The following is a 24,562-nucleotide window of genomic DNA, read 5'->3' as shown; positions in this document are numbered from 1 at the left end:
TATCCACACTTAGAAAAGGCAGCTACAGTAAACTTTCTCATATAAATGTTCCTACCGACAGCCACTTTGGGAAGCAGTGACTTGTTAATCAGACTGCTCAGCACAAATGCCTGTGATGGTCAGACAGTTAACCTGTGAACAGGGAGCTCTTAATCTGATACACAGGGCCTCTAAACACAAAGCGTCAATAACAGTCAGTCAGGCTATTGTGCAATTAATTGTGCGTCTCTAGATGCGAGGATAGGGGAAAGACACGGCGCTCCATCTCGCAACACTGCTGACATTGAGCTCTCGTCTTCAGAGTGATTACAGCGTAACTGTCTCTCTTTTGTTTTCTCTGTGTCCTCTACAGTGCCCATCACCCACGGTGCTGCGGTAAACTTCTCCATGGCCGACATGCCCAGCCAACCTTACTATCATGACCTGAACTCCAGCGTGGGGCTGCACCGCTCCCTGTCCTCCCCTCCCGGCAGGTCAGTGGAAGTCAGAGCAACAGAGCTTTTAGGATAAAGTTGGGGGACAAATGTCCTTCTATTATAACGTCATAGCAGAAACATTGTACATTATTATTATTAACACAGAAATAATTATCATGTTATGTGTTGTTTGTTTAGTCAGTACAATAGCTAACCATATCCTGGCACTAGCTTTATATTTAGCATGCAGATATGAGTGTGGTATCCATCTTCTGTCAAAATGTGTATTTCCCAAAGTCCCTCTTACCTGTGTTGCTATTTATCAGTCTCATTTTGGTGTGAGTTGCCGAGTTTTGGAGATATCTTTCTGCCTTCTTTTGAACATAATGGAACGCACTCGGCTTGTGGTGCTCAAAGGAAAACCAAAAAAGAAAAACATTTGAGAAACTCACCAGCAATGTCTCTTTCCAGAAATTATGATCCAGTTACTCAAAATAATCCACAGACTGGGGCGTCGGTGGCTTACTGGTAGAGCAGGCACCCCATGTACAATGCTGTTGCCCCAGCGGCCCGGGTTCGAGTCCAGCCTGTGGCCCTTTGCTGCATGTCATCCCCTCTCTCTCTCCCCCTTTCACACTTAACTGTCCTGTCCATTAAAGGCAAAAAATATCTTTAAAATAAAAATAATCCACAGACCTTGCTTTGAGCAGTTTCATGTAGGAACTATTTTCTTTCCAACNATCCCCTCTCTCTCTCCCCCTTTCACACTTAACTGTCCTGTCCATTAAAGGCAAAAAATATCTTTAAATAAAAATAATCCACAGACCTTGCTTTGAGCAGTTTCATGTAGGAACTATTTTCTTTCCAACAAACTATACCCACCATCCGGCGTGCATCTACTCATGGACAAAAGGCTTGTGCTCGAGATTTAAATGTTAATAGCATCCTCCTTGGCTGAGCTGTAACATTAGCTAGCTAGCAGTAGATGCGCGCTTCCTTCAGCGCAGTGATATGGCTGGTGGGTGTAGTTTGGTATGAAGAAACTAGTTTGTACATGAAACTGCTCACAACAAACACTGCAGGTTATGTTGAGTAACTGGGTCATGATTTTTAGAAAGAGACATTGCTGTTGAGTTTTTAAAATGGATTTTTGGCACTTTGAGCACCACAGCTCACACCAAAACAATCTAAAATAATAAATTGCACTACAGGTAAGAGGAGAAATATGGATTTTTGATTTTGGGATGAACTGTCCCTTTAACTAAACCTTCACACAGTTGCAAGTTAATCTTCGCCACACATCCACACCATCTGGCCCAAATAAGTACAGACGCCATCTTGCAATACTGAAAGTTATGATACCAGAAATTACTGGCTATGTTAAACCTTAAACTTCTCCATGTCCCACAGCAAAAGGCCCAAAACCGTCAACATGGAGGAGAACATGGACACCAGCCCGACAGGACCTGACTTCTACTCGTCACCCAGCTCACCTGCAAGCAGTCGGGCAAACTGGCACGATAGAGACGGAGGTGATTTTCCTGTTTTTATTTGCCCACCTTTGTTTACCTATGTGAGCTTTGTCAGGCTCGGATGCACTTTGTCGGTAACACCCTCTGTTGCATTCATACAGTTAAACAAACACTCAGAGATGGGGGAACAGCCCTTGTGCGACCACAGTCGCGCGCTGCATGGCAGCACGTTGACAGAATTTAATGAGGGACAGGAGAGCGTTACTCATTTCACCCTCATCGCATGCAAATAGATGTGATCAAAGCGAACACCTCACGTTGTTTTTTAACAGCAGCTGAACTCTCTTTAACTCTCAGCCTTGTCAGAAGCTACTGTACATCAATGCCGCCACCCGTTTCATTGCGGATGAACTGCATCTGGTTTCTCTGCACATGAACCTGTTCAACCCTCTTAAAATACATACCATGACAGAGATAGCCTCTGGCATCGCCAGCCATATAAATGTTTCAACCCATTTGAACCGCTGTCTGAATGTAAATCTGTATTCCCTCACACCTGTCGCTTGCACAAAGGAAACATTGGATCCCACAACACAGAGTGTCCGTTATGAGAACAAAGTGTTCCAGCTGAAATCCGCAACTTGGGATCCAACAAAAAACGGCACTCTGATTAGTTTCATTGCAGTTAAACTCACGGTATGAATTCTACTCTTATACAAATGCAAGTTGCCAGTGTTTAAATGTTCATTCTCTTCATATACAGATAGCTGAAACACCTTTTAAAGAGAAATCCCTATTTTTAAACCTCATGTAGAGCTGTTGGCCCCGCAGGGCAAACGTGTCAGGTGACTTTTCATCAGGAAATCAGGCTATACGTCTTGGCTGAACTTGAGAGAAATTCCCCCATCAGTTGAGTTTTGATGGTCATGTGCCACCTTTAAGGCACAGGACTGGTAAGAAGGGAATTAAGAAATAAAGCTCACCTAACGAGCTCATACACAGGGCTTACTGGATCCGGGGAAAAAAGAAAAAGTAGAGATGCGTGTATCGGAGGAACAAGCTGTCCTGCACGCTTGTTTCTGCGCGAGGGAGAGAGCGAGATCCTCACGGGACAGCTCGCATGTCTCATTGCGTTGTCTCCTGGTGCAGAGCAGAGCCCGTCACCCTTTTAATTAAGGCCTCACTGTCCCGTGTTTCCGGATCATTCTCACTCTCTGCTGACTTCTCTCCACACTCTGCTGCCTGCACTGCCCCTGGATTTTACCAGCAGAGGTGGGAGGAAACGTTTTGTTAAACAAAATGATTTTTCTCAGCAAGAGTGATTTAGCCTTTTGCTTTTACTTTGTGCACCTCCTTGTTTTTGTTTTTCTACCCAGACATCTTCTTTTTATTTCAATATAATAAGTAGGCAGGCCGAGAGAGGAAAACACCAGATGATACGCGAGACACACACCACTGGTGGGATTCCACCACAGCCCAATGTGGGTACACGAAAATGCAGCCTGTCGCTTTGCACAAGGCCTGAGAGCATTGCTCTGCGTAAACTTAGACGCTTTGGGGCGAGGAGAAAGGGAAAGCAGTGGGTAGGAAAGTCTCCAAAGACAGCCATTATTCTGTCAGGAGAGAATAAATGAGAAGTGGGGCGATATTAAACCCATATGAGGCCTCCCAAGTGCCAAGCGGTCATTTCTCGCACATGGTTGTCGTTCGACAAAAACCTCTCCGTGTAGAGGAAGAAATTGTTCTTTCTTGTATTTTTCTCTGGGAAAGTACTGCATGAATTAGGATTTTTTTGTGGGATTTTTTTTATATGAAGGTGCATATTCAGGCTGGACTTTTTATTTAAACTATTCAAAGTGTTTAATATCTGGTAATTAATTGTCCAGTTTAATTTCCCGAGGCAGTCCGTTTTGATTCTCCGGAGGATTTAATTAGCAGAAGAGGAAAAGCTGAATACCTCCATCGCAGAAAATATTTCCTATTTATACATGGAAACATTAAGCAGTGATATCAATCTTCTCCAAGGTATTTCTCTCTCTTAAACAAAAACTAAAGCAGTTAAGCCTGTATCCTCTTGCAACCTCAGAGTGGGAAATCCCCCTGAATCCCAGCCACCTTTGTTGCTCTCTTTCACTGGAGATGAGTGATTCTTCCCGTCTCTCGGGTGGATCCTTCCCTGTTGTGGGAGGGATAGGGCGGTTAATACTATGGAAATGCATCAACAACAGCTTATTTTGAGGGGGAAAGAGATGGATGATTTGAAAGTTATACACCCCAAGAATCTGAGACAGACCAGAAAAGCACTTGATGAATGTTCATAGAAGAAGCACGAGCAGACATAGGCCATTGCCTCTCGCATCTATTTGTTATCACGTTCCCTTCAGACAGTGTGTCTCACCATGGAAAATTGAAAACCGCACAGCCGTGACAGCAGAACATTGCTCATGAAAGTGTGGAGCGGCAATAATGAGCAACTTGTTAGAGTTTGTGTGCATACTTTTTAGTTTATAGAACTGCACAAATTTTTCTAAACAAATTTCACGTCCTCCACCGAGCCGTCAGGATTATTCATGGGGAATTACAGTAGCTTGTCAGACACCGTGTAAGGCCGAGGCGAGCAGATGTTACAGTGTAATGTTCTATTTAAGATTACGTGAGGGTCTTGAAATTCTTAAATCCCATTTGAGCGACCGGCTGCTTTACAACTGTGCATCAGATCACTGGATTTAATTGTCTGCGCAGACATGACAAAAGACGAATTTTCACAGGACTCACATTTCTTGGGGATGTCCAGTGATTTGCAATGATTCCGGAGATTAGGAGTGATTTTGACCTTTTGCGTGTCTGTAATTTGCAGAATGCATTTTCCATTGTTTGCTGCATTTGGTAAAGGCAGGGTGATCTTGGTAATACAAATCCCAGACAGATCAAATTCTGCTTAATTTTATCCGTAATTCATTTTTTGGCACTTAATTCCTTTCATACGTGAGAAAAGGCAGCATTAGTGGGAGCTGGAGGAAAATGTTTTGATTAATTTTCAGCAACAGACCTTGAGTTTATGCTTAAAAAAGTTGCAGTATTTGTTTCTGTGCACCAGTGAAGTCATTTCATTTCATTTTGCTGGAGAAAATGTTAAACACAACACAGCAGTTGGGTCAAAATCTTCACGTTTCTCTCAACTAGTAGTACTAGCAGTAGCAGTAGTGCCCCCAGAGATTTTTTAGGGGTGGCAAGATGGGGCCACAGAAAATCGTTAGTCACACCAAAACTAAAAGTCATAACTGACTTTCAGCAAATCTGTTGAAGTATATAGAATAGTTGAAAAAAATGTCAATATGGAGTGAAGGAATCGCATACTAATACACTTTGGTTTCTTATTTTACAGTTAATATTCCTAATTATCTGATGTGCATAGACTTATACTGGTACAGTTAGCATTTCAAGTTCTTTATCAATCTTGCTAATGTGTTTCATATCTATACATGTTAGGCGAGTAAAGACAAATTCCGCTTTAATTTGAAGGAGTACATTGATTATAAGGAACAAAACATTTACTGGGAACAAGTCTAGTCATGTATGTGGGAGATTCGTGGGCACCCATAGAACCCATTTTTATTCAGATATCTCTCGTGAGAGTTCAAGGGACCTCTTTAAAAATGGCCATGCTAGTTGTTCCCTTGCCAAAATTTAGCCAAACTTTTGAGCGTTATTTAGCCCCCTTCCCGACAAACTCTGTCAACATGATTGGAACCAGTGGATGGATGGATGCGCGTACCACAGCCTCTTAAAGACAGACAGTATTGGCTTCCAATTATTTTCCCTAGTGGGGGGTTTAACAGTCATAACAGGGGGGGGGGTATGGCCACCCTTGGGGGGCACCGCTGTAGTCCTGTGCAAACATGCCCAAAGAAATGATCAAAGACTTTTACAACTTTTAAGAGTGTGAATAATTAATACGGCATGTACAGATGTTCTGACCTTGAGCCTGCATTCATGTGCTTGTGTGTGCTTGTGTGTGTTTTCCCCACCAGCAGACATGTCCTCTCCCACCATGAAGAAGCCAGAGAAGCCGCTGTTCAGCCCCACCTCCCCGCAGGACTCCTCACCACGACTCAGCACTTTCCCTCAGCCTCATCACCCAGGCCTAACAGGTGTAGGACACAGTGGTAAGTTACCGGTGACTTTAACCACCAGTTCTCTTTAAAATCTGAAGCTTAAATCGACTTTTTCCCCCTCATAAACGCAGTCGAAAAATCTCTGTCGATACTTAATTTAGCCTCTCAGATCAATGATGATCGCTTTATCTTAACTCTGTCTCACAAACACTCAATCTTTATCTTCCTCTCCACTCTTCTTTCTCTCTCTTGCAGTTATATCGACGAGGAGCCCCCCTCCACACTCGCCCCTGCAGTTCTCGGCCTCGGCTATCTTGCCCCCGGCGCCTTCGCCCTACTTCTCGCACACCACCATCCGCTACCCACCCCACCTCAACCCAGCTGATCCCCTCAAGAGCTACGTGCCGTCATACGACCCGTCCAGCCCTCAGAGCAGCCAGGTCAGTCTCTTTTTTTTTCCCCTTTTTGTCTTTGAAGAAGCCCGTTTGTAGGCCAGAAGTCGGAGGCTGGTTTGGCAAGAGTTTCATGGCCTGGAGTATTCCTTTTGTTATCTTGTTCGGCTCTATTCCCATCTGACCTAAGAGAAATTACAGCATGCATTTGTCATTATTTCATTACTGCCTCATTGGTGCGTTTGCAAGTAGAGAAACGTCATTCTGTTTGTTTTTTCTTTTATCTGAAACCTGCTCCTGGTCATTCATTATGTCATTAGAATCACATGTTTGTAAAACAGCTTTTTGTCTAGTGCTTTCCTCTGGAAAATCTAAAAAAAAAAACAATCATTTTATGAACCCCAAATTAGCCATTTAGCCATTTAGCTGACCACAATGTGGTAGTATTTTGTCCCGGGATGGACACATCTCTAATTTAGCACTGGGCTGTGTCTGTGAGGGAAATAATATTGGTCAGAAACCTACAATTAGCTACAAGTAGCTATCGTAAAGAGTTAACTAATTAAAATAATTTATGGTGAATAAAATCATTTTCATTTTGCAGGCAACCCCAGACAGAACTTTGCGGGCCACTTCATGTGACAGAGAAGGATATATTTTCAGTTTGATATAATGCTCGTGGCTAACGTTATAATGTGTTCTCAGCCTTATATTTGCAGTCCTGCAAAAAAAACAACTCGATGTCTCTATAAAAAAGTCAACCAAAATATTGCAATTGCAGTCACACGTGACATACAAAACTGTAGCGAGACATTGTAGTAAATCAAACAGCTCAGGGTTTTTATACATTCTGGGTACACACAGTGGCCAGTGTGTTGGAGAGAGAGCAGGCGTCTCTATAGATGAGAGAGCCGTGTGATATTTATGTGAGTTTTATATCCCCGCTGTTCTCACTGTAAACAAAAGCCTCGTAGACGGCTCCATCTCCAGAGCAGGGAGCGGGTTAGAGGGGTTGGAGGGGTTGGGGGGGGGNGGGGGGGGGGGGGGGGGGGGGGTTGTTACTCTAGAGAAAAACCGCGGGGAATGATAAAGGTTGTAAATATTTGCCGTTGCCGGGGCCCGGCTCTTGTGCAGAATTAACTGGCCCTCTGCTGGGGTGCTGGAGAAAGGAGAGAGGGGGGTGGTGTCGAGCTAGTGCGGTGGGGTCCGGTAGGGAAGAGAGAAGACCAGTTAGGTGGAGGAGGGAGGGAGGGGAGGAGAGGCTCAGCAAATAACACAGCGCTTATAATCCCATGGACGAGTGCCAGAATGTTTTTATGCTTGCTTTAACGCAGATTATATTACACTCTAATTAAACATTCTATTCACATCGAAGGGAACCCTGTGGACACAATTCTTTTCCAAAAAGGCCTGTTTGAGTTTTGAACTTGGGGCGGCCCCGAAATGAACGCCCCAGACAGTCTCCAGCCGTCTGAAAGAGTAGCTCCCACTAGTTTCCTTTATTTCTTTCTCTATATATATAGTCCCTCTGCCTCGCTCTCTGTACTCACGCACATTCACACCATTGTAACAGGTCACTCCGCAGCTCTCCCTTTTCATGCCCGAGTCCTCCTAAATTCCATTTATGAGCGCCATTAAAATCATTGTTTAAAATCATGTAGGAAATCCATCGTCGGTGACTGAGGATCTATTGTTGCTCGTGCCCCCCAGAGTTTTAGTAATAACTGTGACAGTGCAGCGACTGAAAGTACTAAAATCTTTTCTTCAGAAGGAGCAGTAAGTGTAAGAGTGAGCGGTCCAGTCACCTTTTGTTGTTGATTTTAGGTCTGTGAGGGCGGACAGAGCAGTTAAGAGGAGTTAACCCCAGCTCCCTAGAAACGAGAATAGGACATTAAGTTTGTTTAGTGCTAACCGTTGTGGAAAAGTGTAGTTTGTTACATGCTTGTATTGTTTTATTGAGATCTGCCCAACTGCACATTTACAAGCGAACAAGAGCTTGTAAACATAAGTCAGTGGACACAGTTTGCTTGTCCTCAGATGGAGTTTTAGGTTTTGGTGGCAGACAAAACAAATGCAGTTCGTACTTTTGGATTGTCTGTGCTTCTTGCCTTAATTCATCTTTCCTCTTTCAGTATATTTATTTTTCAAACATGAGTGGCAGATATTTGTAAATTTATGACCATCAGAATGTGAATTTTCTCAACTGCTCTCATCTTACCAAATAACCCAAAACAAAAGCTGATACACTCCAGAGATGGAGGAAACTACTCAACAAATGTTTGGCAGGAACATTCCTTAAATCTGGACAAAATAAATAATTCTTTGAAATAAAAATACTTCTTCTGAATCGTGTTTTGTTTTCGTCTGTGCCCCGCCTGCAGCCTAACAGCAGTGGTCAGGTGGTAGGAAAGGTCCCAGGCCACTTCACCCCAGTTCTGGCTCCCTCCCCACACCACGGCGCTGTGCGACCCGTCTCGCTCTCCATGCCAGACACCAAGCCCATCACCACATCCACAGAAGGTGAGTCGGTTCTATCCAGCACTAATAAAGTATCCATCACCTACTGCACACCACCCTTGACTACACATGTACATCAATGAAGCAAGGTGACTTGTAATCAAATTTTCAGCTGGTGTTAAGTTGCTCTTTACTATATATGACATTCAACAAGAATGACAGTATGAAATACAATGACGAAATTATAAAAAAGACATTACAACAGTAGAAAAAAGGATTTATGAAAAATTATCCCATGCTTGTTGACAAAATTATTAAAGAATAGGAGTGAGCCCAAAGTTGAGCCTTGTGGGACTCCACTTAAACGTTTTTACTATTGGTTGTTTTTTTAACAGAGACATATGACTGACATAAAGTTAGTGTGCATAAGAACAACATCTATGTTTACACTCCTGAAATGCTAATTGTAATGCAAGCATGTATTTGTATTCTTGTGATGGCATGTTACCCAGGCTACTCAGCCCCTGGCACCCCGACGGCTAACCGTTTTGTAGGCCTGAGCCCGAGAGATCCCGCCTTCCTCCACCAGCAACAGGTGAGATCATCCCCCCTTCCAGCACTCAGCTCACCTGCTCCTCCTTTCCTTTCATTTTCTGTCCCCCATTTCCCTCCCTGCGCATCAGATGTGAAATCCCTGCCCTCTGCAAAAGCCTGTCGCACTCTGAATTTGATTTGCTGGAAGCATTAAACTGTCTCGTTAGATCAGAGCGTTTCTAGAACAGATCAGAGTACTCGTAGGCTGAGGTCAAGCTTAGCATTCACTATTGGCATAACAAATTAGCAAGTTTTTCAGACTGAGCCTCAACATGGCTAAAGATAGCAGGTTCTAGTGATATTCAAATCCTTTTTGCTTTAAATGCAATGCTGTTCTTTATTTTTTATTTACTGCTGTTAGTTTTAGCATTATTAACAGTTCTGATTGAGTCTTATTTTCAACGACTGTTGAAATATCCTTAAATGTTGCACCATTTCATGTCCTCAGTATGTCCATTAGCTGAATTTGAGATTATATTCATTTTTTATAGCAAAATTCTTTGAAAAATACACTTTGTAAGCAGTGTAGAATTCACGTCATGTCAGTAATCCATCCAGATGCATCTAAATTCAACAGCACTACTACATGTTCTCTAATATTTTCAGTATTGATGAAGGTATCATTTTGTGTTAAAGTTTAAATGCTACAGTCTAGAATAGAAAATGGCACCGATTTCCTCAGGTTTCTTTAAAGAAAGTCAGGAAATTCACTGTCATTGTGTTGCCACTACTCAGAAGATGGATGGGACATGTGGGTGTCTTCGAGAGTGTAATGTGCTCAGCTCTATTTCCTTCACACATTACATTAGAAACACTCACACACATGTACACACACACACACACACACACACTTACCACATGTAATCAGTACACTCATTTACGGTACACAAGCTGAATACTTAGCGTTGGCGTCACGCGGTTGCCCCAGCAGCGCTCCTAGGGCAGATGTGGTCACCCTGTGTGTGTCTGTGTGTGTGTGTGTTTGTGTGTGTCTGTGAGGTTAGGAGTGTTGCGGTGTTGTCGGACGGGAGAGAGTGCTCTCCCCCACCCCGTCTTATTGAAAGCGCTGGTCTCAGGCCAAGGCTTTTCCAACCACAACTAATTGAATGCATCTGCACGCGGCTACATAATGATCGCTGGGTTTCTCCTCAGCTCGTTTTTTTTTTTTTTTTTTTTTTTTTTTATGTTTAGTAAAAATGACAAAGCTGGCCTCTGTTTCCTCTTTCTGTCTTTCTTTTTTCTCTCTGCCTTTCTTGCTCCCCATTTTTTCTTAAAATCAGACGAGGCAAAAAAAAAAAAAAAAAATACAGCGGTGAATGTTTGTCAGCAGTCATGGGATGCTTTTATTCCACTCAGGAGGAGAGGGAGGAGGAGAGGGAGGATTCACTTGGCTGATGTCGCGCAGTTTGTCTTCCACATTTTTTCTTGTAGCCCTGCTACTTCTTTTTAGTGAGGCACAAAGTGACTACACAAGACAGCAGCAGTCTGAGCGGAGCTGCGTGAGCCGCTGAATGGCGTCCAAAGCTTTGCCCCCAGAGGCTATAAGGCCTTTTTTTGTTTTAGATTTGTAAATCAGCCAGATATATAAATACTCTCCTCAGAAACACAGTATGATAATCCAATAAAAAAATACTGTTGTTTTTATTTGACTATTTGTAATTATCCAAAATTGAATTATCCCAAAACACTTGTGATCTGGTTGCACTGACAAGACAAAATAAAAGTATTTCAGGCCGAGCAAAGACAAACACAGCAGCTCAGATATCTCTGGACATGTGCAGTTTGGAAAGAGTGAATGAAAGATTGGTAAGCACAACAGTGACACCTTTCTAGAAGGTTATTATTACATGCTATATCCAGATGAATAAGTGCTCACGTCAGCTTAAGGAACTCTAAACACTCTTCTCATTGATTCATCATGCTTCTGCTTGTCACAGTTGTTTTTGTTTTCTGTTGTGTGATTTAACGGCCTGGGATCTGGCCTTCACCGAGCGGGCCGACACCGAGCCAAGTCCCTCAGGACTAAACACTTTCACCAAATACTCTGTCATTGTCCTCGTCTGGCGATGGGGATGTTTATTGTGTGGGATCCGTGAGGCTTACCAACACTTCTGAGTGTGGTTGGAGCTGTTTCTCACAAGGCCTGGTAGGAAAGGGAAACACGTCACACGCATATGGCGAGAGAGTTTAAACGTGGGCTTTGTCTGTTTGTGTGATGGATAGAGGCTATCTAGCTCTGCTACTGTCAGAGCTACCTTTGATTTCTTTTAAAAGAGAGAAGAAAGGCAATTTAATTTTGGGAACACTGGAATTGTTTTAATAATATGGCCTATATAGAGAGACCTCCTTGTCCTTGTCATCTAATAACTTGGTAAGAAAGCTTAAAACAATTTACTTTTCAGAGCAGTGCCTATTTTAAAATGTGGCACTACTAAAATAGAAGTCTCTGGGAACACACACACAACACACACACAGTAGGCTTCAAAAATGAAAAAAAAACAAAAACAAAACAACACCACCACACGCTCCCACACCTGCTCTACGATTCCCAGGCAGCGAATGTGTGAAAACCCTCCATTCATCTCTCGCCTTGGTTAACCCCTCGAGGGAATGCCACCATCTAGCATTCCGCAGGGAAAGATCCGTGATCAGATGTCATTTGGTATTATCTAAGGAAGGATCCTAATCCACAATCTGCCCGCATCTGTTTGCTAACGTTCCCCGGCTCCATCCTCCCCTTTTTCCCCGCTGCCCGTGCCACTCTGATGTGCCGGTGCCAGTGGACAGATGGCGAGCCCCTCGAGGAGCGGTGGCACCGAGCGTCTGGCCCAACCCGCACATTCTCTCCAAGCTTTTGTCAAGGGCTGGAGAGCGCGGGAGCGGTGTGGGGGTTTAGTCTCCCAACCTTCCCTGAATACAAACACTGGATGGAACAAGATGCATTGTTTCCTATTCAGTTTTATTCAGCAGCTATTGATTAAGTCAAACTAATAGATTAAATTGTATTATAATGGAAGGCTATTACATCATTGAAAGGGCTTTTGAGATTTACCTCTTAAATTCTCTGTCTCTTGCCACTACTTTGCATTTGCTCCATATAAAAAAAATCAAGGCACATAACAAAAACACATCACTGTATTTAAGTATAGCCTAAGTGGGAAACCATCACCATTCCCTGATGTGTTCATCCAGGTGCTCGGAGGAGAAAGAACACATTTCTTGACCGCTGCAAATGGCTTTGAATATTCAGCGTATGCGTATATCTGATTAAATCCCTCTTAAGAGCCTCTGCGAAAACGTCTGCCACTGCACGCAGAGTGCTAACAGTGCAGTTTTATCCCGATGCATTACTAAATGAATGTGTTGACCACAGGGCAAGGTTAGGTTGGTATTGGCAGAGATAGCTCTCAGCTGGATTGCCGACACGTGCGCTCGCATAATGCATGCAAAGGAGACACAGTTTGTGTGTGGCTTTTTTGTTGCAGTAATTTGTAATCTGTATGTAAGGTTGGCATGTCTTAAGAGGGGAGGGAAAGGGGGGTTAGCGTGTGCGTGTGCATGTGTGTATGTGTGTGAGCGTGCTGTTTAACTCCATTGTAATTTTGACCCCCTAATCAATAAAAACAGTTAGCTAATGAAAAAAGAAGTCTGCATGCTTGAGGGCATGCGTACTCCTTCTTGATTCTGAAAGTGCACTCACAGTGGAGCAATGATTATCGACAGGGTGCATGCATCCAGCGGATTGCATGGCTTCATTGGCTAACCATCTTAAAAAGGATGACACAGATGAACTACGGATATGATGCCACTCACATGTGACTAACTAACTCAGTTTTTTACTTCCAGGTTAGCTGTCACCACTAACTGTGATTGCATGCTTTTTCTTTCTGTCTGTTTTATCCATAGCTTTGATTTTACTGTTATTCCCCCCCCCCCCCAGCAGATATTAAACTCCATTCACTTTTTTTTTTTTTACATTGTCAGTAACAGCTAGGACTCAATTCGGAGTCATTTTGTATCCCTGCTGCTCCTGCCCTAGGCTCTTCTGCATGCATTTGTGTATACAGTGTTGAGTTGTAGTTGTAATCTGAAGTGGAAGTTGTCTTGGCCCAGTGATCTGACTGCTAGGTTTCAATTGACAGCTGAGGAAGTGTGACTGGAGCGTGACTCAAAACGGCAGGCATTATGGCCCCAGTGCCACTGACGACACTTTGGGGATTACTTGGCAAAGGTAACCTTTTCATTCTTTCATGCCGTCTCTCTCTGTCTCTCTCTCTCACACCACACGAACACACACATGCAAGCTCCAGTTAGTAACACCATATAATAAATGGTTTTCTTACAGTTTAGAAATTCACATGTCACATATTATCTCACATATGAATCTAATTTATCAAATGGCTGTTATTGTTAATGTAGTCGGCCATAGAGATGCATCTCTCTGTTCCCTCATCTGTTTTTCTCTTTTGCATTTTTTTTGCCACCTTTCCCATTAATTAAGTGTTTTTACCTTGTCAGATTTTTAGTTTTTTGTTTTTTTTTACTCTGAACTTTGGATTTTTTTTAGCTATATTTTAGGATTGGTTTATTTTATCTGACAGAATTTTTCTGCAGAATAGTGCTTTGTATTTATGCTTAAGAGATATTTGTGTGATTTCGCAGAGCTTTATTTATTTCAAATTTGACCTGGGTTTTGAAACATAGCTCTCCTTTTTGATTCACACCCAATAAAAACAAAATGTTCTCATTTCACAACACAAACGTTGATGAAGCTAATTAAGAGGAATGGAAGTCCAACAGTGTTGAATCAAAGAAGTCATTTCAGGTCAGCTTTTTCAGCCACGTGAGGATGTTTTACTTTCCACATTTTAACAAGCTTAGCTTTGTTTGACTTTATGCTGAAGTCATGGTTTGCTCTCGTTAACTTAAAGTTACAGAAAGTCCACCCTCCCCCTTCATCCTTCACCCCCACCCTCTGCCTCCATACTGTATCTCTCCCTCTCTGGGGGGAACCATTTCACCATGGCAGGGCGAGCAAGCTGAGCTAAGCCTTTTCCTGTTAACGTCTCCCTTTTCCCCTTTTCCATGCAAGTGTAGATCATCTGTGTGTGAGTGTGTATGTGTGTGTGTGTAGCTCATTTTGTGCCCGCTGAAGTTACAAACTCCTTTGCAAACACACATGCACACAGCAGAACCCCCTTCAATAGGCCTCCTAATAGGCCAGTGGAGGTAGCAGAGAAAAAATGTCCCCCGCAGCAGCTCGAGGTCTCTTACTTTACTCACACACCGCCTAACTCCTCCTCTTTTCTCCATGTGAGTGTACAGTAATGAGCACAGATAAAATAGATCCCAACTGAATTTAGTTAATTTTATTACAAAGATGGGGATGGTAATTCCATTCTACTTTTTTTTACCCCCCCACCCCCCTCTTTGATGGATTATTCACGTAAAAGCGTTCAACATATAGATGGAATCAGTCGGATTTCTCTTTTATCTCGCTTGCCCTTTAAACTGAGCGCTATGCAATGCCTCTTCAGTACTAGCCCCCAAATTAAAACGCTGCCAGACTTGCATGTTGCCATTGTGCAGGAAATGGGTCAGCAATCCATTAAGATGCCATTAGATAATCTAATTTAGGGAGCTAATCCTTAAACGAAGCACGCTGTATGCCCGGGCTGTGCTTGCAGGGAGTAGAATTAGTGAGGTTTGGAAGCTTGGACGGGGCAAGGGGAGGCCATCTTGAAGGTTACCTAAGGAAATACAGCAATGGAGGTCAGATTTTTTTGTGTGTGTTCAAAGATGCCTGGAGTGCAGGAACATAAAGCTCGCATGGAGACAAAAAATATACAAGTAGTGGCATTTTGAAGCAAATTTTGTCATCTTGGTGAGTTCAGATTGCAGCGAAAGACAAATTGGAACAACAATACCCAGAATTCCTATAATGTGCCACCAAAAAGCTTAGCCTGTACGCGACTGCATCACACCAAATGATTTAAAAGGTACAAGCAAAACTTAAATCACTGAAGAGTCTGACTTTGTTTGGATGGTGCGCTCACTTGCCGCTTTTTTAGGACAGTTTGTATTCAAAGTTCGGCAAATCTCAATCAGCAGTGATGGGAGGACTTCAGCCCACACACACACACACACACACACACACACACACACACACACACACACACACACAGCCACAGCCACACACACACACACACTTTGTGATTTATCCTGATAGCAGAGGAGTTCTTTACATAAAAATCCTGCCCAGCGCAGCTTTAGGTTATGGGATGCAGATACGGACTGACAGCCATCGATTTTAACAAGATTAAAACCGATCTGCCGGTTTAGTGCGCACAAAGGCCCTGCGAGTCCGCTTTTGTAGCTGTGTGGTCCCCCTAATGTAAGCCATTACCTGAGAGGAGTCTCATAAGGAAAGAGAAAACACGGAAAGATGGAAGGAGGGAGAGGGAGGAAGAAAGAAAGAAAGAAAGCGAAAACGGGAAAAAGGGAAAGCTGCAGCCCTTGGCCACTCTGTGCGCTCTTTGTTCAGCAAGGTAGGAAAAACTTAATCCCCCCTTTCCTGTCCGATGATTTTTGGCAGGGTGAAAGAGAGAAGGAGGGAGGGAAGAAAGCAGGAGAGAGAGGATAGCATGAGGACGGGCCGGACAGGGAGAAAAAAAACTGCTAGAGAGGATTAGCCTTGAGGTTGTTTTTAACTCTTTGCACACTCAAACACGATCTAAAACTTGTTTGTTTTTATTTTGAATACTTCTTCTCGTCTGTCTTTCTTTCAGCCTTTGTCAAAGAGTCCAACTCTTTTAGGCCACAAGGTGAATTGAATTTGCACTTGCATTGTTTTAAGTAAAAGAGCGGTGACAAGTGATTTGTATAAAATGCAGACTGGTTGATCGCAGACGGTGATGTCAGCGTCTGAACCAGCATCTTCACATTTTAGCCTTGTCTCTTTTTTTTTTTTTTTTTTTTTCTCCCGAAAACAACTCTCCTCCTTGTCATCCATCGTCTCTCTTCTCCCTAAACATTCCACTTTTTTCCACATTTTTCCTCACTTTCTTTGTCCCGCTGTCATCCTTCTTTCCAGCTCTTCTTCGTCAGTCTTGATCCGTTCAGGATTTATCCACTGCCGTGCCGCACTTAAGCACGTCGTAAAAAGTTAGTTATTGGTGAATCGGGCAGAAAATGTGCGACACAGGTATTCTCAGACTTAGCGGGGGCGATGTGAGAGGTGGGAGGGTGTTAGATGAGTGCACACTGGGGGCCTGTGGGGTAGAAGGGGGTAGGTGGGGGTGGGGGTGGGGGGCTAATTATCTGACATCTACGTAGCGCAGCACCCCACGGGAACAACATGCTGTTTGTTCCCGCTCGCGTTTTCAGTTAGCACCGTTGCTCCCCAGGAACAATCACTGTGTTGTTTTGCCATTAGCGTGAGATGAATAGGGATGGGACAGCTTTGTGTAGGGACACCCCCCCACCACCACCACCACCACTTTTTACCCACACTCCCCCCTCTCCTCCACCTCCACCGCCAATCACACTCTCCCCCTTTTCTATACTGCTGTGAATGCAGAGAAGAAGCCTGCGTCACGGCCCTCTCACATGATGTCCTTCACTGGGAATCAAGTGGAATCACCTCAGCTTAGATTAATGAGCTGGTGCTGCCATTTTTCTTTTTGTTTACCCCTTTCTGTCTGAACAAAACAGAAAATAAGACCTTGAACCCTGATGACTGTCAGCAGAGCAGTGATGCTGGTTGTTAGCGAAGCAGTGTTCAGGATAATTGAAAGAAAGAATCTGATTTTGACTGCATGCTGCACAAACAAGTTAATGGCATGTGACTAATCTCTCCGTCTCTGTCTGTCTCTGTGTCTTTTTTTCCCCTGTCTCCACAGTCCTGGTACCTGGGCGAGCTTAGTTCCATTCCAAGTGTCGAACGGGACTCCGATTCTGCCAACAAATGTCCACCAGAACTACAGCATAAACATCATTGGTGAGCCCCTGGTCCCCGCTGAGACAGGGAACTGAACACGCAGAGGCCGGATGACCCCCAGGGTGGATGCGTGGGTGGGGGTGTTGGTGGTGCACAGCCAGCACTACAGGTGTCCGCAGCCATGGATGAAACCAGCAAAGCAGCACGAGCTGCACAATCGTCCCCCCAACTTCCAATCTCGCCCCTCCCATGCCCCCCCAGCTCCCGTCCCCCCGATGAAGGACACTGGCCGTGAAGTGAAGACGAGGGTTCGGAGGAAAGAAAAAAGAAAAAGCTTCAGGTCTGCTGTCTCCTCGCCCCGCCCAGCCCCACACATCCACCAGCCACCAGTCAGTCGTTGCGTTTGCAGAACTTTTCAATCCATTCAAATACTGTGATGTATAGATGCCTTAATGTTTTATTGCATGACACTCTAGTCTCTTAGCGGCAATTCCTACTATTTTTCCATGTTGGGGGAAGATGTAAAATCCTGATTTACAACACACACACACATGTGAAGAGGTCTGCGGACCGACAACCTCTGCCTGGTGGATGGCTCCGAGACTCTAAGCTCTCCGATCAGACCTCTTGAAAAGAGGATTTCCCATGTCAAACGATTCACTGTGTACACCATAGGAACAAAAAAAAGTTGTGAATTCAGAGTGTTTCTTCTTCCGTTTGATTTCAGTTTACTGTGATACGACTCTTTGTTCAGAAAATGTGTTGACTTTGTTTATTCTTTTACTGCTACTTACTTCAAGAATTAACGTAAATACTTACGGTGAGAGTTGAGAACTCTTGATGCGGTTTTCAAAAAACACTAAATGTTTGGCTTGAGATTGGACCCCTCATTAAAGAATTTGAAACTCCTTTACAAAAGGATTTAAAAAAAGAAAAAGACGGAGAATAAGAAAATCTCGAAAGAGGCAAGTGCAATTGAATTTTTTGAAGGGAAGCTATCAGTCTGTCAGCCCTAAGACTCTAAAGGAAGGGGGATAAATATTAAATGGTTTTATGGGTAAAATGTTTAAGAAAACATTTGAAATTGATTTCAGTCACATATCCGTCTTCTCACATGAGAAAAACATCAAGCGTGAAAGGCAGTTGAAGGCAAGCACTGAGCTACCTGTGCAGCGCTGAGCAAAACCAGCACTTCTTTTGAGCCCTTCCCATCATTATGGGGAGTTCTTTTTTTTATTTATTTTTGGGGGAAAAAAATAACCGAACATAAGCAAAGAAATGACACACACACATAGTGTGTAAAAATGGCATTTCATTTTTTTTCTTTAAATGTTCAAGATAAGATCAAAAGCATATGCATTTGGCCATCAGCTTCTAAAGCTTATGTTTACAAAAAATATATATGGAATGCAAAGTGTTAATCCATGGAAATGTACAATTCATGCAAATGTACAGTTGGCTTATGTGTAAAGCTACAGTTTGTGCAAGGTTAACTCTACAGTGGAAGAGGTTGAAAACTGAAATTATGAATCCAGGTGGTGGCATATCCCTGAAATCTAGAATTGTGCACGGCATGTTCACAGCCATTGCCTCTCCAGTCCAGACGTATTTATACAAGGAAAATCTCTCCAATACTCTTAATTTGCACGATGACATATAGTCCACATTACGTGCCTTGCCTTTGAATATAGAGACATCACTACACTTGTTTTTGCTGCATTTATCATTATAGAAAAAAATTAACATTTTTATGATAAGAATTGTTTTGTACTCTGAATGAAATTGTTGATTTTTAACTTCATGTACTACTCTATCTCACAGTTACATTGCATATCAAGGCTGTGTATAGTTGCCGTTTTAAAGTTTGTAATCAACCAGCATTTTTTTTTTTTTTTTTTTTTTCCCAGTATTTTGGTGGTTTTTCTAATAACCTATCATCTTTTGTTTTCCTTATTTTTCAATGCTCATTTTGTTCATCTTCCAATTACTATTGTGGAGGGTGGAATTCAGAATTATGAAAATTATGCAATACCAAGTTTTGCCTATGTAGGTAGTGCTTATAGATGCGTCAATTATTAGAGGCTAGTTTGGAGATAGACAATATTGTAATGCATTTATTTTGTTGATATCGTTGTTTGTCGTTGTTGTTGTTGATGATGTTGTTGTTGTTGTGGGTGTTTTCCTTTTTTATTGACCAAAGTGGGGACTGCTTTCTATGCAGTGTATGACAAGGTCTTTTTTTTTCTTTCTTTCTTTCTTTAGCGTATAGGCCTACCGAATGACGGTGAGACGTGTTCCAGTGTATTTTGAATTCGGGAGTTTTAGGGGGAGGGGCGGTATTTTTCTAGAAGTACTTATGAGGAAAAAGAATGCACCCTTGGTCTTTCTACGGCTGCAAAGTCACTGATTGGTCTACTGTGACTCTTACTTTCAACTTTCCACCTGGGGTGCTAGCATGTGACCTTGAAGGAGCTCATTTTTCACAGGAGAGACGGCTTGACTTGAGTATGACAATCATTGAAAGAAATCATTTTGCGTTCCGTCATAGATCCCTTAAAGCTGCAACCGACGACGGATACCGTTGCACGCTCGTATCAAACACTACGCCGTACTATTGTAGACGTCACCGAATGCAATTCCCAAGTAGATGCCTTAAACACATCAGTGAAGTGGCCTGTGACCTGCGCAACAATCACACACCGACTAATGCTAGTGAGACCTGTCCAAATCAGTTCCAGACAGGCTCAAGCAAGCCTTTAGAAAGTATTTTATAAGTAGTAGATTTGTATAAATGTATATACGATATGCACATATGTCAATTCCTGAGATACTTCCCCAGCGGAGAGCCCAGTAGAGTATGTTCAAGTAAATATTGGACGCATGGTGTTTTTTAACTTCATGTCCAGTGGCCCAGTAGAAGCTTAAATAGAATCCACTAGAAGAAAAATATAGCACTTAACTAGCACATAGGCAATCGTCTTCTCCCCCTCACAGTGTTTTAAACCTAGTCTTAAACTAAATCTCTCAGGCGTAATACAGGGCATTATTTATATCAATCATTATCTTACCATTTTTAATGTAAAAAAAAAAAGAATTCTCACAGAGAGAGCGGCGCCTCCGATGCTGCTCTGACACCTTTTTGCACTCTTTCCCTACAATCGTGAAAGAAACGTTCCCCTCGGAGAGAGGCGGTACTACCGGGAGCTCTCTGCCAGTAGCGAGCAGAGGGTCAAGAAGCAGAAAACGTTTTTAAAACAATCCTCAAGTCAAGCTCAATCTCTCCGTCTTCACCCAGATTTCTTATGCAGAAAAAAATTCAAAAAGTCACCCCGTTCTATGTGCACTGTTCTGTCTTTTTTTTGTTGTTGTTTTATTCTTTAAATTTTTTTTTTCTTTTAAAAGAAAAACTCTAAGTGCTTTGCAGCCTTTGGCCATTGGAGACCCCACTGACGTGCATTGTCCCCAAGTGTGTTTGTGAGTGGGTGTGTGTTTGCCTGTGTGCGTGTGATAAAAATGTGTCAGGGTCACTGTGCTGTTGGTGTTTATTTGAATAGGAGACTGTACATAAAGGTAAATATCCTGATTGCGTCGATAGCAGTAGTCTGTGGGGTTGAACTCTGCTTTGGCAGCTTGAGTGTTCGTGTGCATGCGCGCGTGTGTGACTTTGTGAGCTGGGTGTGTGATCGAGTGCCTCTGACACTACACAATGAGAGAAGATGAGGGTCTTTCTATTGAAAAAAAAAAAAGCCTGCCGTAGGACAGGAGTTTGTACACTGTAAACTTTCTCGAGAGTTCTCCTCTTAAAGCCCTTATTTGTAAATCTTCAATTCTGGGGAAAAATAAGTCAGTTCCATTTTAGGAAAAAATAAATTTAATTTGGGGTTTGTTTTGGAGGCTGGATTTGAGTTAGAACTCTCCAGGTTTCCCCGATTAGTAGAATCTAAAGTGTTTTCATCGGTTGTATTCCTGTATGTGGAGTCAAAAAATATTCTATACAGATCCATAAATATTAAAAAAAACAACAACAATGAAGGCTTTTTTATTATTAATATTATTATTTCTGATCTTGGTTAGTGCTTAGATATTTCCATTTGGGAAACACTTCATGAATATTTGAATTGTTGTTCTTTCATTAGTGTGGCCATAGCGAGTGTGATGTGATTTATCTCATTTTTTTTGCAAATGGGTGTGAATTCTTGTCCAACAAGATCTTGGTGTGAGTGTGTTTCTTGTAGCAGCTGGGAGGTGACTTCACTTAACCAGTAGATAATAAAAGGCCCCAGATTGCACCTGACCTTAAGCGAGAAGCAGGGTAAAATCTGCAACGTCGAGCCGTCGACTTTGGCCGTATGCAGACGACGCTCTTAAGTATCTCTTTAAATATCAGTAACAACATCTAGGCATCACTCATTTTGCACATTCCACATGCTGTCTATGCCTGATGTGTCGTAGGAAAGATTTCATTCACACTACAAACAAACATTACATTAATTGCAGGTGCTTCAGAATTGGGTACTGTACCTTCCAGCTGATCATAGCTAGTGTATTTGGGCATGTATTTCTATTGCTACGCAGGGTGTGAATGTAGCCTGTTGAAAAGCTCTTGAAACTTAATGAAATTTTAATCAATGTTCCACCCATCGGAAAGAGCCGTATTCAAGGCAGATTTTGACACTCACGACGACCTTATTTTAGAAAGTATTATGTCATTGATCACCGCGATCATCGAGAAACAGGACAACTTTATGCAAGGAGGACCTGTGGCACTCATGCAATATGTGTGATTTTCCTTTTAACTGAATGTCACGCACTCTGTAGGGACTGAGAGGGCGTACACATGCAGACTACGAGGAAAAGATTATCATTTTCATCCTACATGAGCAATACACACCTTCCATACGTTGGCTAGCTGCTAGTCACTTGGCATCAGGTTGTTATAAAAACATGAAAAACCAGCATTTTTACAGGATGTAACATTCACCAAAAGAAGACAAAAAGATAGCAATGCAGTGCCTGTTCAAGCTGTCCAAGTGTCTATTGTATATAATTGTAAAATGTGATAGACTTACTTTCATATGTGACAAGAAAAACACCATCACACAGAACAGAATGTGGCGAACCCATCTAGAAATGTGCTCTTTATGACTTTCATTGTTTTTTTGTTTTTTCTTTTGCGATTTTTTAATTATGTCAGCACACAATGCCCACATCAAGCTTGTTCGAAATTTAAGAGGAAATGTTCATTCTTCTATTTTTCTTTTGTTTTTTTCTGGGAGGGGGAATGGGGCGGGGGGGTCAGTGCTACATTAAGAGCAGTGAAAGGATGGAATAATGTCTTTTCTTAAGATTAGTCACCAGTTTTCTCTGCAGGGCTGATTTATTTTTGGGTCTTGTGGCACTTTTACTTCCCTCTGCGCACACATTTCTACTTCATGAATCATGGTGGAATTATATATATAAATATATATAACGAACAACAACAACAACACCAACAAAACAATATGTAAACAGTCTCCAGTAGTGATCGTAGTTACACTGCAAGTGTGTGCAAAGGTCTATGTATGTATCTGAATGTACGTTTTAGAGGACTTTTTGGAAACCTTTTTTGTTTTTTTATCTTTTCATTGACAGTTTAGGAGCCACAGGTGTCCATTGTGAACTGTATAGCGAAGGCCTTGATATCCCTTCTTTTATTGATTTTAGAAACGCCGAGCATTAGGCGATGCCTTCAAGCTGGTTACATTTGGTGCAGGGGCTAAAATTGCCACAAGATTAAAATCAGTGTAAATAAAGGCTCAACTTTTTGTGATTGTTACTGTTATATCCAGCCTATACTGCTAGCAGCTGTTTTTACTGCAGTCAATTACTGGAAGTGGATATATTTCCTATGCAAAACTGTTTAAACAATAAAATGAGCTATGCTACAAAAAGGACTTTAACGTTATGGCTCTTTCTTGTGTTTGTTTTATTCTATTTGATTTGGAATGATTGCAATTTGAGGCCTAAATATAAGAGTTCCTGTTCGAGGACTAACATCGGATTCAGCCTGTGTTTGATGAACAGGTAAAGTGACACATTTCCGTGTTCAAGCCAGTTGGCTGGAAATTGTGGGGAAACACAAAAAGCACTGAATTGTTCTGTGTAATTTAGGGACTGTATGAAAACAGTGGAGAGGGGGTCAAAGAAGGGGTTGTTTTATACATATTTATTGATTTATTTTGGGGATTGAGGGGGGTCATTTTCTACTTTATTTGATAGAAACAGGAAAGGCAGAGGAGAGTAAGGGAGAGGGGATGACATGCAGCCAAGGGCCTTGGGCCAAACTCAAACACCAGCCGCTGCGGCAAGGACTGTGCCCTAATGGTACGCACTCATCCCAGATTCATTCTTCCTTCGTGAGATTTGTCGTGGAGAAAAATAGTTTCATCACAAAGGTTGCTTTGGTTTTTATATTTAACGCTGTGCTCTTTGGAAGCTGTCTGAAACAAACATCTCAGACAAGCTTGGCCATTCAGCTCAGGCATTGTGTAATTGATTTGCCTTCATCAGGCATCATCTAATCTGGTTTATATTTATTTTTATCAAGTGGAATCCATGGGTGGGAGGAAATGGTGTTGTACTCAAATCCATCTGAAGCCACAGAGCTTTCAATAAAACTTAGTAGCTCTGGCTGAGGATATTTACAGTGTTGTTATATTTCCCATATATGTATTATTTATTTTGTTTTTTCTAAGCTGAGAAAAGAGTTCAAAGAAATATTAATAACATTAGGGAGAGTCTTGCTTTTTTCCTTTTAGATTCCATCCAGTAATTTTCGTTCATTGCCTAAAAGAGATGAAGGGAACTGACGATTTGTATGCAAGTGCAAGACAACTGTTCAGGATCACCTGAATCTCTAAAACCAGACTGAGTGAGCAAAACAAGGTTAGTGCAGGGGTGGAATAAGGACAGTGCCAAATCAGAGGAAAGACGACTATTTGACTTTAAGTATTAAACTAATTGGATTTGGTTGATTCTCAGAAGTGTGCCTGTGACAGTTTTCCCTGAAAGCAAACATTGGTTTTCATGTCCTGGAGCGATCCCATGACCCCACATACCCGTGCACCATCGTGGTATTACTCCAGCTAATCTACTGTAATACCCCAATCCCTGAGGAATGGGAGACAGACTAGAGTGT

General features: G+C 42.3%; 1 protein-coding gene across 8 annotated transcripts in view; it reads left to right on the top strand.

The window, feature by feature from the left end:
- The window catches only part of LOC126404079 (nuclear factor 1 B-type-like), a 71,331-nt gene extending 48,013 nt beyond the window's left edge, over positions 1 to 23,318 (top strand). For 3 of the 8 annotated variants that reach the window (XM_050067057.1, XM_050067059.1, XM_050067055.1), the window contains 8 exons: positions 353 to 473; positions 1,827 to 1,948; positions 5,923 to 6,054; positions 6,259 to 6,443; positions 8,777 to 8,915; positions 9,365 to 9,447; positions 13,589 to 13,677; positions 17,348 to 23,318. In XM_050067057.1, coding sequence (XP_049923014.1) covers positions 353 to 473; positions 1,827 to 1,948; positions 5,923 to 6,054; positions 6,259 to 6,443; positions 8,777 to 8,915; positions 9,365 to 9,447; positions 13,589 to 13,677; positions 17,348 to 17,480 — 1,004 coding nt within the window. In that variant the 3' untranslated portion in view covers positions 17,481 to 23,318. Of the gene's footprint in view, positions 1 to 352; positions 474 to 1,826; positions 1,949 to 5,919; positions 6,055 to 6,258; positions 6,444 to 8,776; positions 8,916 to 9,364; positions 9,448 to 13,588; positions 13,678 to 17,347 lie in introns of all 8 variants that reach the window. The other 5 variants (XM_050067056.1, XM_050067058.1, XM_050067054.1 and 2 more) reach the window with 3 other exon arrangements.
- The last annotated feature ends 1,244 nt before the right edge of the window (positions 23,319 to 24,562 follow it).

Source organism: Epinephelus moara, chromosome 17 (genome assembly GCF_006386435.1).
Source record: "Epinephelus moara isolate mb chromosome 17, YSFRI_EMoa_1.0, whole genome shotgun sequence".
In the NCBI taxonomy this organism is placed as follows: domain Eukaryota; kingdom Metazoa; phylum Chordata; class Actinopteri; order Perciformes; family Serranidae; genus Epinephelus; species Epinephelus moara.
This window is presented reverse-complemented; position numbering and strand designations above follow the sequence as displayed.